At 34.8% G+C, this 12,840-nt stretch overlaps 1 protein-coding gene across 1 annotated transcript in view; it reads left to right on the top strand.

The window, feature by feature from the left end:
- Positions 1-12,840, top strand: part of KNL1 (kinetochore scaffold 1) — a 67,600-nt gene that overhangs the window by 8,946 nt on the left and 45,814 nt on the right. Inside the window, 4 exon segments of the mRNA XM_043920332.1 lie at positions 1,051-1,103; positions 2,165-2,204; positions 3,887-3,952; positions 7,024-7,085. Of these exon segments, the coding sequence (XP_043776267.1) occupies positions 1,069-1,103; positions 2,165-2,204; positions 3,887-3,952; positions 7,024-7,085 (203 nt within the window). The 5' untranslated portion in view covers positions 1,051-1,068.

Here is a 12,840-nt window from a genome sequence, read left to right as displayed (position 1 = left end):
AGATGTTTTTCTGGAATTCATGGTAGAAATGCTAATAATGTTGAATCAGATTCTCTAGATACTCTGTTTTTTGAAATCTGCAATGGAATTTTTTCTTACCCAGGAGTACAGTTCTAAAGTTAAAATGCATAAAGTGATAATATAGTTACGGATAGGTAGGAGCTAAGGCCAATTAAAGAAACTTCAGGTTATGCATCTTTTTCACACTCTTTCCAAGACAGATAGATACTCAGTGGGATTTTAAGCATAATCAAATACAGTTTATTTTTTTATATAATTTTATTGATTGATTTTTTTGGCTACACTGGTTTTAGTTGCTTTGCGAGGTGAATGGGAGCTTTTCTTCATTATGGTGCATGGGCTTCCCATTGCGATGGCTTCTTTTGCAGAGCACAGGCTGTAAGCTCACAGGCTTCAGTAGTTGCAGCTTGCAAGCCCTAGAGTGCCTGGGCTTCAGTGTTTGTGGCACATGTGCTTAGCTGCTCAGCGGCATGTGCAATTTTCCTGGACCAGAGATTAAACCCGTGACCCTTGCATTGGCAGGCAGATCTTATTCACCCACCACTAGGGAAGTCCCAATTACAGTGTTTACAGTGTGATTTTTATGTTTGTTTTTTTTTTTTTTGCTGAGTAAAGTTAAATTTTCATAAGATTAATATGCATTTTGTGCAGATTTTATTAAGCTGATTTTGATGGCTGATTGACTACATTTTGAGATTGAATTATTATGTAATCCATAAACTCCTATAAACTAGGACAGATTTTTATTTGAAGCATTAAAGTCCATATCATCCCAATCAGTATTAGTCACTGATTTCATCTTGAATATGAGAATTTTCCAAGAGTGGTAATTATAACAGAGTAGGGTAAAGTCCTCAAAATTTTTCACATTTCATATTCCTATAATGAAAATTTTTCCTTCTTTCCTTCTTTTTTTGGCCCTCTCACAGAAAGTAATCCTAAAATCACAATTCTGTTCTTAATCTCTTCCTTCATTACAGTTTCTCTTCCTTTTTTCTCACCCTTTCTCTTATTGTGTATTTGTTACAGGAAAATTTTTCTTCAAAAATGGATGGGATGTCTTCAGAGGCTAATGAGGAAAAGTAAGTTCTTGAAATGCAGCTAAAAACATTAACTCCTTTTCAGAGAAAGATATTTTTCCAATTGGTAAGACATATTGATAACTTCTGAAATGTTTTCCCAGTCTGCTCCAGGGAAAAGAAGTAAATGTTACAGAATCACAGCACTTCTTGTCATATCTTTGTATAAACTCTAGTCTAGAGTCAAAATTGAGTTGGATTTATAGACTACCTCCCATCTCTTCAGTTTAGGGATGAGAAAATTGAGGCCCAAGGAAATGATTTGTCTAAAGTTGGCATCACAAACTAGCGGCTGTTTACAGCCTATAAGCATATGTATATATGACAAAGAAAAATATTGTTTAAACATTGTTTTTTAATTTTTGAATTAGTTGCCAAAATTTCATACAACAGTTAGATTTTCAGTTTTTTTCTGAAAAATCAAGTGTTACGACACTGGGCTCATATTCTTGCTTGGCAACAACTAACCTAGTGGAGTACATAGTAGCTGTAATGCTCAAACCAGGCAGGAAGGAACTCTCTATAGTCTCAACACCACTTACTTTTCTTAACATCTGCTAAATTATCTGTTTGGCTTTTTCAGTATTCAAAACCTGGTCTAAAAATCACACAGCAGTAAAACCAGAGCTAGAGGCTTTTGATTTATGATCCATTTATCTTTTGGGTTTTTTTTTTTTAGCCCATACTGCTTCTTATAGACTCTTAGTTCCCTGACCAGGGATTGAACCCATGCCCCCTGCAGTGGAAGCTCAGAGCCCTGACCACTGGACCACCAGAGAATTACCTTTCTTTTTTTTTTTTTTAAAGTCCATTTATCTTATAATCGTACTTTTATTTATATGGTAAACTATGTTGTACTGATTGTTTTTCAGGAAATAGTTGTATGATATACCGTATATATTTTAAAATGCTGACTTCCTAAATACTGAATTTAAGTCTTGTAATATAAATTTTATTAAGTGAAAGTGATAACTGATTTATAAGCATGGAAGGGATATTGTAATGATGGGTTTTAGAATTCAATCTTTTACCACTGTGTGTGTAAATTTTTTTCCCTTTTTCAGTGGCAATGTGGAGAGACCTGTTGGAAGACGACATTCTTCAGTAAGAAACACTTATTTGAGCTATTGTTACCTTTTATTGATTGATGACTATATGTGACAGTAGTTTTGTTGTTGTTTTTTTTCTGTGACTTTATTTATTTTATTTATTTTTTTTTAGTGGTTTTTGCCATACATTGACATGAATCAGCCATGGATTTACATGTGTTCCCCATCCCGATCCCCCCTCCCGCCTCCCTATACGACAGTAATTTTGAATGGCATTATCATCCCAACCCTCCTGGCTTCTATTACTCTCTGGATAAAGACTCAAATATTTTACCTGATTACACAATTCTGTAGATATACTAAAATTCCTATTTTATGGATTTCATGGTAATTTAATACATTGTGTTCTATGTAAATTATTCTTTAATAAAGCTGTTCAAAAAATATATAAAAACTACTGTGCAGAGCTGCAGCAAAACACAAAATAATCCAGCTAAAATCTATTTAAGCACAAAACTTTTTGAGTTATGAAATTGAAAAAAATCCAAAGATAGGGATGTTATTAGGCACAAGTTAACTGACAAGGGGTTCCAACAATAGCACCAGTGGTTCTGTGGTGCTTTCGCCATAAGTCTCTGCCACAGGCACTCTTGCTGCATTACTAACTGGCAGCAGTTTTATCATCGTGGAAGGGTTTTATAACACAATACAAAGCACAGTTACAAATATGTATCCTAGTGTTTGAAAACTGATAACCTATCTTAGTAGAAGAAACTTTAGTGAAAAACTACGATGCCAAATGAAAAGAATGAATCAATAAATTTTTTTAAAAATGTATTAAATTAAAAAAAAAAAAAAATGTATTAAATATACTATGAGCAAAAGATAAAAGGCAAGTGCTTAGGTATAACCCACAAAATAAAATCAGTTATTTATGCAGTATTGCCATGAATTTACACACATTTTAAATGTATTCAAGTATTCTGTATTTTGCAATAAAGTCTTTAACTTTGTTGTTCATTTTTCATGTTTCATTATGTCCTTTTTAATGTCCCTCTTTTATCTTTTATAGCAAAATTGCCTTCTGGTCGATTAGTTATACAGCAGAAGTGTTTGTAGGACAGATGTCTGTGCAAGGACACTTATGGTGAAAATACTGGACCCAATTAGTACTTGATTTCCTTTCATTTTTATACTCTAATCTCTTCCTCTGGGTAATGAACAGCTCTCTCTCTATTATTACCACAGTACAGCTAGCTCTCCCAACTTCCAGGTTCAAGTTCTACATAAAAAATAGTGTCTGTTTTCTCAGGATTAAAAAAATAAATAAATAAACCCAGAATACTCAGGGTTGAATCATGTTGGCTCTATTATTTTGATATGCGTCAAGTCCTCATTCCTAAACCAGCCACTATTGATGAAAGAATGTTTGTGCAGATTGATCTTGGCCCCGGGTTACCTGTTGATCCCTCGAGCTGAAGTAGAGTTTTACACAGACCACATGGGATGAGAGTAAGCAAAATAACTGGGAAATGTAGGCAAGGAGAAGGGAATGGAGCCAAATATTTAAAACAGCCACAAAGTACAAAGCAGTATGAATTTGTGGTGTTTTAGAGGTTTCTATAGGAAGTTTATCATCTCTTCCTTTCTGCTCATGATATAACTTGAAGTGATTTCAAGTTATATCATGAAATAATAATAGATAATAGCAGACTTTCTTGAATATTTCTCTTCTAGATTTTGAAACCCCCAAGGAGTCCTCTTCAGGACCTCAGAGGTGGAAATGGTAATGAAACTATTCAGGTAAGTTTCTGGTACAAAACGCATCATAGATGATTATTTTCAGTGATACTTTCAATAAGTAGAAAATTTGCTAGCTATTGAAGGGAGAGCACCATAAATGATTCTCAGTTGAATATGTACAAGTAAGCATTCCATGGCCCTCAGGTTATAACATTTGAGCAAGCTGGCACTCTTGATTTTTAACCCCTATTTACTTTTCCAGACTTCTTGCCACTCTCATACATGTATCTCACCCTTCAGAATTGCTTACCAATCCCCAAACAGACATGAACTGTCAAGGCTGCAGGTATTTATATGTGATATTACCTCTGTTAAGATGGCTAGTCCCTCATCCTTCATTTACCTGCCAGTATTTTATTAAAAATTTTTCCAAACACACTGAAAAGTAGAAAGAATTTTGTAGTGAATGTTAATATAGTCATTACCTAGATTCTACAATTAATGTTTTATCATACTTGGTTTATCATATATTTGTAGTCCTCTTTACCCCATGATTCCCGTTTGATCTCTAAGACTCAGTTTTGGTGTCACTTCTCTCAGAAAATCATCCCTTAACATATTCTGTTGCAGTTGTTTACTAATGTCTGTTATAAATTAAGAACTCTCTTGAGATTAACTTTGTTGTGTGTTTTTTTAGTGTATTATATGTGGCATATAATTCACTTTCAGTGTATTTTGTTGAATGATGAAATGTGGATAGCTTTGGAGACCATTTAATTCTGAGCGCTTATCCTACTTTAGCCTCTATAAATAAATTTTTCTATTTCTCAAATATATCAAGCCTTTGCACATGATCTGAATCAAATGCTTTCCTCCTGTTCAATTCTTCATCTGACTACTAACTAATCCTTTAGATCTCAACTTAAATGTACTTCCTCACAGAAATCTTCCATAACTCTCAGGCTAAATTATTATTTTTTAATGTAGTTTTTATTCATATCACTTATTACATTTTTATTTTGTATTTGTGTAGATTTTTGTTTTAATGTCTGTGTTACCGTTAATCCCCAGTAGAGTAGGGACTGTATTGTTTCCTTTACCTTTCTTTTGCTGTCACTCAGCATGGGATTTGGTGTGTGTTGTTGTTGTTGTTGTTTTTTTTTTCAGTTTAATGAATGTTTGAATGAGTAAATAACAGATCCATAGATTCATAGAGCTTTAAAACCAACAGGACCTCAATAGTAATCTTGAATCTTATTCCTTAATTTTATAAATAAGAAATAGGAGGTCCAGAGAGGTTAAATGTTTTGTCTAACCCCACACAGTTAGTGGCAGACTTCAGATTGGAGCTGTAATCTCTTTAGTGCTCTAATATACCACACAAATTTGAGGGTTTTTTAAAAGGTAAGAAATACATTAGTATTTATTATGCCCGTATTGTTGTTATTATTAAGTTCAAGGCCACCTGTGGTGTCTGCCAGGATCTTAACAGAGAGGATGAACATTCTTGATTCTTTGTAAAAAGATTTATGCTCAGGTATCCAGAGCATTAGGAAATCCAGAATTAGGAAAGTAAAATTCTGTATGAATTTCATTTGGTTTTGTGTTTGGTATCTATATGAGTAAAAATGTTCATCCTTGTTAAGGAAGATGAAGGAAAATAAAAACACTATAATGAAAATATATTCAGCATCACTAATCATTAGGGAAATGCAAGTCAAAACCACAGTAAGATATCAATTCATATCTGTTAGGATGGCTACTATCAAAAAAACAAAAAATTAAAAAAAAAAAAAACAAACAAAAAATAACAACAGTTGGCTAGGATGTAGAGTAATTGGAACCCTTATGTACTATTGGTGGGAATGTAAAATGGTGCAGCTGCTATAGAAAATAATGATTCCTCCAAAAACTAAAATAGATTTACCATATGATCCAGCAGTTCCACTTCTGGGTATATACCCCAAAGAATTAAAAACAGAGTCTTGAAGAGATGTACACCACTGTTCATAGCAGTGTTATTCACAGTAGCCAAAAGGTGGAAGCAAACCCAGAATCCATTGACAGATGAATAGATAAACAAAAGGTGGTATTAATGGAATATTATTCAGCCTTAAGAAGGTAATTCTGATACATACTACAATGTGGATGAACTCTGAGAACATGATGTTGAAAGAAAGGGGAAAAAAAGCCACAAAAGACAAATACTTTTATGAATTACCTGGAGTAGTCAGATTCATAGAAACAGGAAGTAAAATTGTGGTTGTGGGGAGGTTGGAGCATATGAGGGAGTTGTTTGTTGAGTATAGTTTCAGTTTTGCAAGATGAAAAGATTTCTGGGGATTGGTTACACAACCATATAGATGTATGTATGTAACAGTACTGAAGCATACTCTTAAAAACAGTTAAAAGAGGCTTGAGTATGTTAAGTAAAATACTCACAGAAGGACAAAAACTCCATGATTCCACTTATATGCAATGTCCAAAATAGTCACATTCATAGAATCAGAGAGGAGAGGAGTGGTTGTCAGGGACTGGAAGGAGAGGGAAATGGAGAGTTGCCAATCAATGGGTATAAAGTTATACATGATGAATGAATTCTAGAAATTTACTGTATAACACTATGTCTATAGTTAACAACATTGTATTATACACTTAAAAATCTGTTAAGAGAGTAGATTGCATCAAGTGTTCTTACCATAATAAAATTAAAAAATTTTAAAGTGATTTTATGTTAATTGTATATTACCACAATTTAAAAAATTCTTTTAATCTTAAAAATAGTATAGTAAGGTTACCATGATAGGCAATATACCACTTGTTTTGTTTCCAGTCTTTCTTCTACTGGAGAGCAAAATTATCATTTATTTAAAGGAGAGAGAAAAGGTTAAGGACAGTAATCACCTTCCTTAAATATATTTTGTTTGTGTCAGTGAGCTTATTATCATTCACATTAAAAATCATATTCATGTTAAGTGCTTCTGTATTGGAATTTTTTGAAGGATCAAATTATCAAAATTAATAATATCACATTAATTTAAAATAAGACCTGCTGTCTGTCTTATCATACTCTTGGAGACATACTTCTTAGTGGTTTCCTTAAGAACTTACCATACATTCTCTCCCCTTAGGAATCCAATGCTTTGAGAAATAAGAAAAACTCTCGTCGAGTCAGCTTTGCAGATACTATAAAGTAAGTTGAAAAAAATAAATGTTACAGGTAATACTTTTTTGTGTGTTAACACCAAATATGTTTGTACTAACTGATTTGGATAATAGGTGTGTCAATTAGATAGATGTTAGAAAATTGTTATTTAAAAGTCTGTTATGCTTAAAAGAAACACTGAAAGCATCCCCTCTTAAAGTCCAGAAGGAAAACAACTACGTTTCATTGCTGTTATTTAACATTTTTTTTTGAGGTGCTAAACAACAAAAATAAAGAAAAAAAATGGAGTTATAAAAATTTTAATATATTTCCTACATAATAATAATCAGAAGATAAATGTCTTTTTTTCTTTATATTACATTTTGTTGCTGTAAATTTAATAATAATAGCATATAAAGAATGAAACATCACTGAAGGACACTAAGTGAAGAACTGTACAGGGCATTCCCTGGTGTGGCCAGGAAACAAAAGAAGAAGGACTGAACAAATGCAGACGGGTCCCTAAACAAAAAGGTGTAATGTCATAAAGATGCCACTTCTCCCTAAGTTATTAATTTAATGTAATTCTTGCATGTAGTATTTTTATGATTATTTTCTTGATGCTCATCAATATGTTTGTATTTCCTCACTGAAGAGTTATTTGAGAGTTTTAAAATTCATATCTAGTAAAGGCATTTTGTGGTCATTTTCAGTTATATTGTAGTGAGAAAATGCTAATCTGTATTATTTTGATTTTTATTGACATTGTCTGTGTGATCTTATATATGATCAACTTTTGTGAATGATCCATAAGTACTTGGAAAAGAAGATAATATTTTGAATATTAGGGTGTAGAATTTGGCATATCAATTCTATCCATTCTCTACCTTTTATTATTTGGGTCTTCTTTAATCTTATATAGTTTCAGTCACTCTAATTTCCATGAATTATGACAGGTAAATTAGTCTCTAATTGATAGTGCATCCCACTCTAACTCTCTTTATCCAGTAGTTTTTCTCTGTAAATGTTTATTCTATGTTCATTGGTGCATATTATCATTGTTAATCTTCATTTAAGATTGTACTTTCTGGCATTACAAACTAATCATCTTTGCTTTGTTTATTGCTTTTTGATTCAAATTCTACCTAGACTGCTGTTAAGATTCTGTCTCTGCTAGATTTTTGCTCTCATATTTGTGGTACACCTTTTTATATTGTCTGACCATGTATGAGCAATTGTAAAGTTAGTCTGTTCCCTCCCTTCCTTGTACTATTTATTTAGTATGCTTAAACTTCAGTTAAAACTTCATTGTTTTATATGATATCCTTTGGCATTTATAAAGGATGAGGTAGTTAGCCTACTTCTTCCTCTCATTTTTCCCCCATCCTCATTCCTTTCTTAATTTTTTTTTTGAAACGTTTATCCTGTCTCTTTTTCCTCTTCCCTCTCTCGTATCTCTCTCTCTCTCTCTGGGTATTTGACATTAGGGAATCTGTCAGATTTGCGTATCAGTTCTATTATATATATTTAATTGTTCATGTCAGTTCTGTCACTATAGTTGCCCTAATTATCTCTTGGTTGGTTGAAGCTTTTTCCCTTAATGTTTGAGGGCTCATTGGAACAATATTCTCTGAGTTCTTAGGTACTCAAACTGTTAGTTACAGTCATTATACTTGACAATTTAGCTGAATATAAAATCTTCAATTCACTTTCTCTTTAAAGAACTTGTTAATGTGGTTCTGTTCTTTAGCATTGAATGTTTCTATGAACAAGTCAGAGGAGAGTCTTTTCTTATCTTTGACGTTTATTGACTTTACTACAATGCATCTTCATTTTGACTGCTTTGGGTCTTGAATCTTGAATCAACCTTTTAATATTTTTCCTATTCCATTATGTAAATTTCATTCAGTTCACTTCAGTCGCTCAGTTGTGTACGACCCTTTGTGACCCCATGGACTGCAGCACGCCATGCCTCCCTGTCCATCACCAACTCCTGAAGCTTGCTCAAACTCATGTCCATCCAGTTGGTGATGCCATACAACCATCTCATCCTCTGTTGTCCCCTTCTCCTTTTGCTTTCAATCTTTCTCAGCATCAGGGTCTTTTCAAATGAGTCAGTTCTTCACATTAGGTGGCCAAAGTGGTGAAGCTTAAGTTTCAGCATCAGTCATTTCAGTGAATATTGAGGACTGATTTCCTTTATTTATTTATTTATTTTTTATTTTTTCATTTATTTTTATTAGTTGGAGGCTAATTACTTTACAATCTTGTAGTGGTTTTTGCCATACATTGACATGAATCAGCCATGGATTTACATGTGTTCCCCATCCTGATCCTCCCTCCCACCTCCCTTCCCATCCCATTCCTTTGGGTCTTCTCAGTGCACCAGCCCCGAGCACTTGTCTCATGCATCCAACCTGGGCTGGCAATCTGTTTCACACTTGATAATATACATTTTCAATGCTATTCTCTCAGATCATCCCACCCTCACCTTCTCCCACAGAGTCCAAAAGTCTGTTCTATACATCTGTGTCTCTTTTTCTGTCCTGCATATAGGGTTATCATTACCATCTTTTTAAATTCCATATGTATGCATTAGTATACGGTATTGGTGTTTATCTTTCTGGCTTACTTCACTCTGTATAATGGGCTCCAGTTTCATCCATCTCATTAGAACTGATTCGAATGTATTGATTTCCTTTAGGATGAACTGGTTGGATCTCCTTGAGAGTCCAAGGGGCTCTCAAGAATCTTCTCCAACACCACAGTTCAAAAGCATCAATTCTTTGGCACTCGGCTTTCTTTGTAGTCCATTTCTCACATCCATACATGACTACTGGAAAAACCATAGCTTTGACCAGACAGACCTTTGTTGGCAACGTAATATCTCTGCTTTTTAATATACTATCTAGGTTGGTCATAGCTTTTCTTCCAAGGAGCAAGTGTCCTTTAATTTCATGGCTCCAGTCACCATCAGTGATTTTGGAGCCCCCCAAAATAAAGTCTGTCACTGTTTCCACTGTTTCCCTATCTATTTGCCATGAAGTGGTGGGACCAGATGCCATGATCTTCGTTTTCTGAATGTTGAATTTTCAGCCAACTTTTTCACTCTCCTCTTTCACTTTCATCAAGAGGCTCTTTAGTTCTTCTTTACTTTCTGCCATAAGGGTGGTGTCATCTGTATATCTGAGGTTATTGATGTTTCTCCCAGCAATTTTGATTCCAGCTTGTGCTTCATCCAGCCTGCACTTCTCATGATATACTCTATATATAAGTTAAATAAGTAAGGTGACAATATACAGCCTTGACATACTCCTTTCCCAATTTGGAACCAGTCTGTTATTCCATTACCAGTTCTAACTGTTGCTTCTTGACCTGCATACAGATTGCTCAGGAGGCAGGTAAGGTGGTTTGGTATTTCCATCTCTTTAAGAATTTCCCACAGTTTGTTGTGGTCCACACAGTCAAAGGCTTTGGTGTAGTCAATAAAGTAGAAGTAGATGTTTTCCTGGAACTCTCTTGCTTTTTCTGTGATTCAACAGATGTTGGCAATTTGATCTCTGGTTTTTCTGCCTTTTTAAAATCCAGCTTGAACATCTCGAAGTTCTCTTTCACATACTGATGAAGCCTCACTTGGAGAATTTTGAGCATTACTTTGCTAGCTTGTGAGATGAGTGCAGTTGTGCAGTAGTTTGAACATTCTTTGGCATTGCCGTTCTTTGGGGATTAGAATGAAAACAGACCTTTTCCAGTCCTGTGGCCACTGCTGAGTTTTCCAAGTTAGCTGGCACATTGAGTGCAGCACTTTCACAGCATCATCTTGTAGGACTTGAAATAGCTCAGCTGGAATTCCATCACCTCTACTAGCTTTGTTCGTAGTGATGCTTCCTAAAGCCCACTTGACTTCACATTCCAGGATATCTGGCTCTAGGTGAGTGATCACACCATCGTGGTTTTCTGGGTCACGAAGATCTTTTTTGTACAGTTCTTCTGTGTATTCTTGCTACCTCTTCTTAATATCTTCTGCTTCTGTTAGGTCCATACCATTTCTGTCCTTTATTGAGCCCATCTTTGTATGAAATGTATCTCTTAGTACATTAGTATCTCTGATTTTCTTGAAGAGATCTTTAGTCTTTCCCTTTCTATTGTTTTCCTCTATTTCTTTGCATTGATCACTGAGGAAGGCTTTCTTATCTCTCTTTGCTATTCTTTGGAACTCTGCATTCGGATGGGTATATCTTTCCTTTTCTCCTTTGCCTTTCGCTTCTCTTCTTTTCTCAGCTGTTTGTAAGATCTCCTCAGACAACCATTTTGCCTTTTTGCATTTTTTTTCTTGGGGATGGCCTTGATCACCGCCTCCTGTACAGTGTCACGAACTTGCGTCCATAGTTCCTCAGGTACTGTATCAAATCTAATTCCTTGAATCTGTTTGTCACTTCCACTCTATAATCATAAAGAATTTGATTTAGGTCATACCTGAATAGCCTAGTGGTTTTCCCTACTTTCTTCAATTTAAGTCTGAATTTTGCAAGAAGGAGTTCATGATCTGAGCCATAGTTATCTCCTGGTCTTGTTTTTGCTGACTGTATAGAGCGTCTTCATCTTCTGCCACAAAGAGTATAAGCGATCTGATTTTGGTATTGACCGTCTGGTGATGTCCATGTGTAGAGTCTTCTCTTGTGTTGTTGGAAGAGGGTGTTTGCTATGACCAGTGTGTTCTCTTGGCAAAACTCTGTTAGCCTTTGCCCTGCTTCATTTTGTACTCCAAGCCCAAACTTTCTTATTACACCAGGTATCTCTTGACTTCCTACTTTTGCATTCCAGTCCCCTATGATGAAAAGGACATCTTTTTTTGGTGTTAGTTCTAGAAGGTCTTGTAGGTCGTCGTAGAACTATTCAGCTTCTTCAGCATTAGTGGTTGGGGCATAGGCTTGGATTACTGTGATATTGAATGGTTTGCCTTCAAACAGAGATGATTCTATCATTTTTGATATTGCACCCAAGTACCGCATTTTGGACTCTCTTGTTGACTATGAGAACTATTCCATTTCTTCTAGGGGATTCCTGCCCACAGTAGTAGATATAATGGTCATCTGAATTAAACTCGCCTGAATTAAATTCACCTTCCGGTGAATTTTAGTTCACTGATTCCTAAAATGTCAATGTTCACTCTTGCCATCTCCTGTTTGACCACTTCCAATTTACCTTGATTCATGGGCCTAACATTCCAGGTTCCTATGCAATATTGTTCTTTACAGCATCGGACTTTACTTCCATCACCATTCATATCCACAACTGGGCATTGTTTTCGCTTTGGCTCCATCTCTTCTTTCTTTCTGGAGTTATTTCTCCATTCTTCTCCAGTACCATATTGGGAACCTGTCAACCTGGGGAGTTCATCTTTCAGTGTCATTATCTTTTTGCCTTTTCACTAGGGACTCAATAATTTATAAATATAAATAATGTTTATAATCTTTGCTTTTCTTCTGTGTTATAGTCTCTCTTAATTCCTTTTATTTTCTTTTACTTTGTTTAGTTAAATATTTCTGTCCTTTATCATATTTTCCAAAGTAGTTACTCACTCTGTGTCTCTTCCAGTTTCACCTTCTTTCTGCTGATGATTGTATTTTTTCTTCTGCTTCTTTCATTAATTTCATCTCTTTGTGTGTCATTTTCTGTCTTCTTATCTTTTCCTTGAGTTCTTGCATTTCTGCCTTTCAGAGAGATGATTGCTTTGTTATGCTTTTTAAATCCATAGCAAACTGTGCATACAGTTTTCATCATCTTTGGGACATTTTTCTGA

The sequence above is a fragment of the Cervus elaphus genome, chromosome 12 (assembly GCF_910594005.1).
Source record: "Cervus elaphus chromosome 12, mCerEla1.1, whole genome shotgun sequence".
Taxonomy (NCBI): domain Eukaryota; kingdom Metazoa; phylum Chordata; class Mammalia; order Artiodactyla; family Cervidae; genus Cervus; species Cervus elaphus.
This window is presented reverse-complemented; position numbering and strand designations above follow the sequence as displayed.